The sequence below is a fragment of the Geospiza fortis genome, unplaced genomic scaffold (genome assembly GCF_000277835.1).
Source record: "Geospiza fortis unplaced genomic scaffold, GeoFor_1.0 scaffold432, whole genome shotgun sequence".
NCBI classification, from domain to species: Eukaryota; Metazoa; Chordata; class Aves; order Passeriformes; family Thraupidae; genus Geospiza; species Geospiza fortis.
This window is the reverse complement of record NW_005054436.1, coordinates 871,366-877,328: the sequence shown is the minus strand read 5'-3', so window position 1 is coordinate 877,328 and position 5,963 is coordinate 871,366. Positions and strand designations below refer to the sequence as shown.

Sequence of the window (5,963 nt, the reverse complement as noted above, 5' to 3'; positions counted from 1 at the left end):
TAGAAAATAATTTATAAAAATATTTCATAATACATATAATTATATATAATAATTATAATAGTTATATCTCATTTATAATAATTTTATTTCTTTAATAAATAATAAATTAGCTTTTTAAGAACATAGAGTCAGATTTTTCATTCCTTCTAACAAGAGGGGTCTCAGAAAATACAACAGCTGGTCCCAGCTGTGCTAGGGGGGTTTCTGAGGGTCCCACAGGCACAGCACATCCCCATCCCATTGCAGGGGCTCGCATCTGGCTCTTCCTTGGCTTCATGATGGCTTTTGGGTCCCTCATTGCCTCCATGTGGATCCTCTTTGGGGGCTACGTGGTTAAAGGTAAGAGCTGAGCCTGTTTTTGGCAGTTTAAGTTTCTAAAATCCACTGTTCTGGATTTTAGCACTGGTATTTAGAGGCCCAAACTGAATATTTTGCCCTGCACTCCACTCTCCCATATTCTTACTGATATTGGGATGGATCTGATCTATTTCTAAGTGCAAACTTCCTCTACAAACCCAGCTGGGAACTCCATGGACATAATTAAACTGCTGCAGTTTTAAGGGTATAATTCCCTGGGTGAACACTTATTCCCAGCATACAAATTACTGAGCTCCTGCAGATTGCTCCCAAAGCCTCTCTGCTAAATTAGCACAAGGGAAATGACATGTCAGGAATGGGATATGCTGGAAAATTACTTCAAAAAAAATTTTATGGGGATTTTTTTTTTCCTCTTAGAAAAACCAGTGGTGTACCCAGGAATAGCAGTGTTTTTCCAGAATGCATTCATCTTTTTTGGGTAAGACTGACCTCTTTTATTTGTTTACCATTTAATTTTAATGATAAAAAACTGAAACTTGCTGTGATCTGGTTGGTGCTAAAGTCCTGTTTTGTAAGCAGACCTGAGTGAATGAACTGGGATGTGCCTGCACAGGAACTGGATTAACAAATCCCCCTTGAAATCTTGTGTTTTAAACAAGAGGAGTTGGGTTTTAAACAAGGGATTTGTGGTGTCCCTTTGTGTTCCCACAGGGGCCTGGTGTTCAAGTTTGGGCGCACAGAGGATCTGTGGCAGTGAACCCCCCTGGAGTTTTAACTGCACCCCCAAAGTTTTGTAAAACCGTTTTGTAAACCTTCCATCGTGTCTGAAGAGAAATCAAGGAAAGCTGAAAGCACTAAATCCAGCTTTATTCTGGTTATTTTTTTTACTCTTGTACGTCCACTTCAGTGTTGTGGTGTTTTTGAGAAATGTAAAATTCCTACAAACAGCAGTGGAGTCACTTTTCTAAAATAATGTTTGTTACAAATAAAAGGAGAGTGGAATATGGATGTATTTAACCAGCTCTTTCTATGATGTTATTTACACTCCAAGACTTATTAAAATGCATTTAAACAACCTTTTAACAGATATTTATTAAGTATTTCCTATATCTGGGCAATATAACCATTTCTTCAATTTCAAAACTTGCTGGTGTGTGGCTTTTCTTATGTAATTCAGAACTTGGGTGGTTTGGGATTTTTCTTTCCCCTCCATCCCTGAATGTTTCCTTTATCCTGTGGTGATAAAGAAGAAGTGTCTGGGAAGTACCAACTCCCAGTTGTGTGTAGAAGCTTTGGGCAGCTGCTGAACTCCTGCTGGCTCTTTGGGAGCTGGGAACAAGGAGAACTGGCCCTGCCTGTGCAAGGCTGCATTCCCTGGGAGCTGCAGGGATCTGCTGATGCAGCAGGGAGTGAATGAGGCCAGGGAGCCTCAGCAAAGGGCTCAGCCTGTCACGAGCTCCCTCCCTCACTGCTCACGGGGTGCTGAAGGAAGGGAAACAGCCACGCTTCAGTTTTCACTCTTTATTAGGTAAGCACTGCTCAAAGATCTTCCATGTCAACTATTCCTGAAAGAAAGAAACGCTGAGGAGCCACTTAAATTAACAATCCACTTAAAACCAGGGTTCAGTGGCAGAGAATGCTCTGTCCCCAAAGGCCTGCACTCCAGAACGGGGTGCTGGCAGCCCTGAGACCCCTCCCCTGTGCTGCCCCCCCCAGACACTGCCCTGAGCTCTCTCTGTGTTTTACACTTGGCAGCAAACCCCAGGGCTTTCAGGAACACCACCCACAACCGGACATTGCCCATCAGAACCTCCCAACATCCAGATTTTTCCAGGAGTTCAGGCAGGCAGGATGCACAGTTCTGGCCCTGCTCCAGCTCACTCATCAAATCCTGGCTTGTCAAGGCCTTCAGCAGAATCAATTCAGCTTAAAAACTTGAGTACTTTGCTAGATAAGAAGTGCTCCTTGAGAAATGACACTTTCAAATCCATCATTTTGCCTTGTAAACTCGGGAGCTAAAAATAATGTTTCCAAGCATTTGGATTGAGAAGCCATGAATGCATATCTTATAAAAATATTTTAAGGTAAGGCCAACAAAGCAGAAAAGCTGCACGCAGCTGAAGTTTGCATCTGTGAATTCACACTCTGTATCTTTCAAGAATAACTGGAACAGTTTGATTTTTGAGTGTCCATTGGGGTGGCTTTTTTGGGCCTGAGAATTGGTATTTCAGTGCTCTCTGAACCCATCATAGCTGTTCAGTTTTTCTGGTGATAAAGAGGAAAATCTTATCTTGGTCCTGTCTGTCAGCTGGGATCCTCCACTCAAAATCCAACAGACAAGTGGGGAAACTGTGAACACAAACATTCCTGTATCAGAACATGTCAAATCACCACAGGAAAACCCCCCAAACCAAGGGAAAAGCTGATTAAAAGCTTATTTTCACCCATTTGTTAATCCTGTAATTCAGACACAGCCTCACACCAGCACCTAAGGGTGCCCAAGGACTGTTTGTGCTGGGAAAAGGAATAACTTTTTTTTTTCCCCATATTTTTAATTCAAATACCTGGAGTTCTTCAAGGTGCTAAATGAACTCCCCCACAGGGAATCTGAAATCATTTTGAAACTCACCTCCCAGTAAAACTGGTCATCAAAGTACTTGGAGACATGCACAGCTTTCAGCAGTTTGATGTTTAAGATTAAACCTGTTGGTAAAAAGAGAGAGATCCAAAATAAACACAAACACCAGGGCAAGGGGAGGATTGTGTGTAACAGGAGTCTCTTGGCAACATTTATCCCAATGTAGCAGATCAAAACACAAATTCAGACCTAAATCCTCCAGCAGAGCCCCCCTGACTCGAGCTGGCCTTAATTACAAAAAGAGGCTTGCCAGGATCAAGGCTTGGGATACTAAAAATGAATTGCTTTAGGTAAAACCCCATTAAACAGCTGCTAGATTATGAAAATACATCAAAATGATGAGTTTCTTGCATGAGCAGTGCTTGTGTATTAAAAACAATCTGCCTTATCAGCATTGTTAGTTTGGGATCTCTGATAGGAATCTCTGGATGTTTGAACAATTGGTTAAACACTGAATGTTTGGTTATTTCAGCTGGATGTTTTCTAAAGATCCATTCCTTCTTCACTACACTTAAAGTAACGCAAAGGTTTAAATAAATTAAAACACTCCAAAAATCGCTGTAGGGTGTGTTTCCCAGCAATTTTCACTGGCCATTTCTCTGTTGCTCCAGACAGAATTAAAGGCTGGGGAAAAGCAGCAGCTGCCACAAACCAGAGCATTCCACGGGAGCCACGTGAGGGCTGCTGCTCCCAAAGCAGCAAAAAGTCCCCAAAATTCCCAAATCTCTTGATCAAAGGGCTGCAGCTGGGCTGAGGCAGCTCCTGATGTCATTGCAGCTTTGCACATTTGCTCCAAATGGCCCAAAAAGTGACAAGCCCCAGATTGGGGCATCTTCTGTCAATAAGACGACACCCAAAAGTGGAAGTATTTTCATCTTCACACCTCTCCTGTCTGCAGGTTGAAGGCAGCTGTTAAACCTTGGTTAAAATAAAACTTCAGCACTGAAAGAATGGTGCTGCTGGGTTATTTCTGTGCAAAACAGCTCTGGCTGGGAAGAGTCCCTGGCACTCATTTATCCCACAAGTGATTTACCCAGAGAAAGTTGCTCCAAGGAAATAAAGGGATTCCTGGGATGTATCAGTACTGACCTGTAATCAATCCTGTTATCAAGGCAGTGCTGATGGTCTGGCAGAAGGCACCAATGTAAACAAAGGCATCATAACCCAGTCTGAAAAGCAAAAAATGTGTTTCACCTTTTATTTAGCATTGCCACTGTGAATGAATCTGCAGCTATCAAAATCTCCCATAGAAGCTGTAATTCTCAAATCTGCAGCTGCAGTGAGATGTTTTAGGAACATACCAAAGCCTAATGCAGACTTCAGAAAATTTATTTTGCCCATTCTTTTGGTATTAAAACTTCTTTAAATGTTTCATTAAGAACACGATGAAGTGTCAGGCCCTCATGCTGCACCCTCATTTCTCCTCCCTCCTGAGCTCCCCAAAACATCCCAAACCCTGAAGTGAGTCTTGGAGGGAGGCACATGCCCAGCCTTCATCTCCTGTATCTGCTGTATTTAACATAAACAAAAAGGGAGGCAGAAAACAGGACCCAAAGTCTGCTCAAATCTCAAATTCCTTTTTACTGACTTTTTTTTTGTTTTTGGACTTCAGGGTTACCTGATATAAAACAATGTATCTGTGATGACATTCAGGCTCTCTGGATGTCCAACAACTCTTCTCAAAGCACACTGCAGTGATGATTATTTCTCTTCATTATTTAATACAAGAATTTATGTACCTGGATAATTCATTCCATCGTGTGTCAATCCCATCTTCTACAACTATGAGAACAACAGTGGCCACAGCTCCAAGCACAGCAGGCAGACCAAAAGTGAAATGAACTCCAGAAGTATCCTGAAGCTTCAAGGCAGGATTAAAGCACCTCTAGGAAGAGGAAAAGGTTTAATTACACTCAGAAACACAAGTTGGTAATTGCAGATCAGCTGTTGCAGACCTAGAGGATGAATTTGCTCTCAGGAGCTGCAATCCTGCACTCTGCTCAAAACACCTCAGGTTTCCTAGTTTGGAAAAGAAGCTTCCCTTGGGGCACCCTGCACTGCAAAAAAAAACTTACACAGCTTATCTAAGAAGCATTTAGGGGACTGAGCATTACCTGCACACAGTGAGACCCCAGGATGGTGATGACACTGCCCAGCAGCCCCAGGATCATGGCAATCCAGGGGTGGTGGATGCGCTCTGCAGTGTAACTGATGGTGACCCCTCCAGCCAGCACTGCACTGCGGATCTGAGCCTGGAAACAACAACAGGGAGGCAGGGACTCCTTACAAGGGCTTGTGGACTTCCTACAAGGGCTGGTAGGGCTACAACAAGGGGCAGTGCCTCTACACGGAAAGAGGGAAGGTGCAGATTCAATGCTGGGAAGGAATTGTTCCCTGGCAGGGTGGGCAGGCCCTGGCACAGGGTGCCCAGAGCAGCTGGGGCTGCCCCTGGATCCCTGGCAGTGCCCAAGGTCAGGCTGGACAGGGCTGGGAGCACCTGGGACAGTGGGAGGTGTTCCCTGCCATGGCAGGGGGTGGGATGAGGTGATCTTTGATGCCCCTTCCCACCCAAACCCCTCAGTGAGTCTGTGACTCTCAGACTCTGGACAAGGTTTCCCTTCCTGAGGGTACCACAAAATCTCTTTGAACAGAAAAACTCCACGCAGGGTTTTCCCTTGTCCTTACCATTCTGAATTTGCCATCCTTGGAGGTCAGAGCAGACAACATGAAGGCAGCCACAGCACTCACTGCAAGGGCCAAGTAAGTGTTGATCACTGCTTGCATCTTGAGGAAAGGCAGGATAGAATTGAAGCTTGGCCAGAACACCCAGACAAACACAGTGCCTTGGGGACAAGGAAAGAGACCCTCAGGAGCTGCTCTGAAGCACAGGGAACCATCACTGCCTTTCTCTGGAGGGCTGCAGCCCCCAGTGTGCACTCACTGTAATTCCCAAAGCTTTCCCAAAGCAGAGCTGCTCTAAGGTCACTGCCGGTGAGGAGCTGGCAGT

At 44.3% G+C, this 5,963-nt stretch overlaps 2 protein-coding genes across 3 annotated transcripts in view; one reads left to right on the top strand and one right to left on the bottom strand.

Annotated features, from left to right (window-relative positions):
• Positions 1–1,461, top strand: part of TMEM50A (transmembrane protein 50A) — a 4,269-nt gene extending 2,808 nt beyond the window's left edge. The window contains exons 4-6 of the mRNA XM_005427096.2: positions 247–339; positions 736–796; positions 1,030–1,461. Of these exons, the coding sequence (XP_005427153.1) occupies positions 247–339; positions 736–796; positions 1,030–1,075 (200 nt within the window). The 3' untranslated portion in view covers positions 1,076–1,461. The remainder of the gene's footprint in view (positions 1–246; positions 340–735; positions 797–1,029) is intronic.
• Positions 1,462–1,824: 363 nt separating this feature from the next.
• The window catches only part of LOC102040167 (RH-like protein), a 6,939-nt gene continuing 2,800 nt past the window's right edge, over positions 1,825–5,963 (bottom strand). The window contains exons 5-10 of one of the 2 annotated variants that reach the window (XM_005427095.2): positions 5,642–5,799; positions 5,071–5,208; positions 4,696–4,841; positions 4,046–4,125; positions 2,948–3,021; positions 1,825–2,667 (exon numbers count right to left, since the gene is read on the bottom strand). In XM_005427095.2, the coding sequence (XP_005427152.1) occupies positions 2,641–2,667; positions 2,948–3,021; positions 4,046–4,125; positions 4,696–4,841; positions 5,071–5,208; positions 5,642–5,799 (623 nt within the window). In that variant the 3' untranslated portion in view covers positions 1,825–2,640. The remainder of the gene's footprint in view (positions 2,668–2,947; positions 3,022–4,045; positions 4,126–4,695; positions 4,842–5,070; positions 5,209–5,641; positions 5,800–5,963) is intronic. The other variant, XM_031062072.1, reaches the window with a different exon arrangement.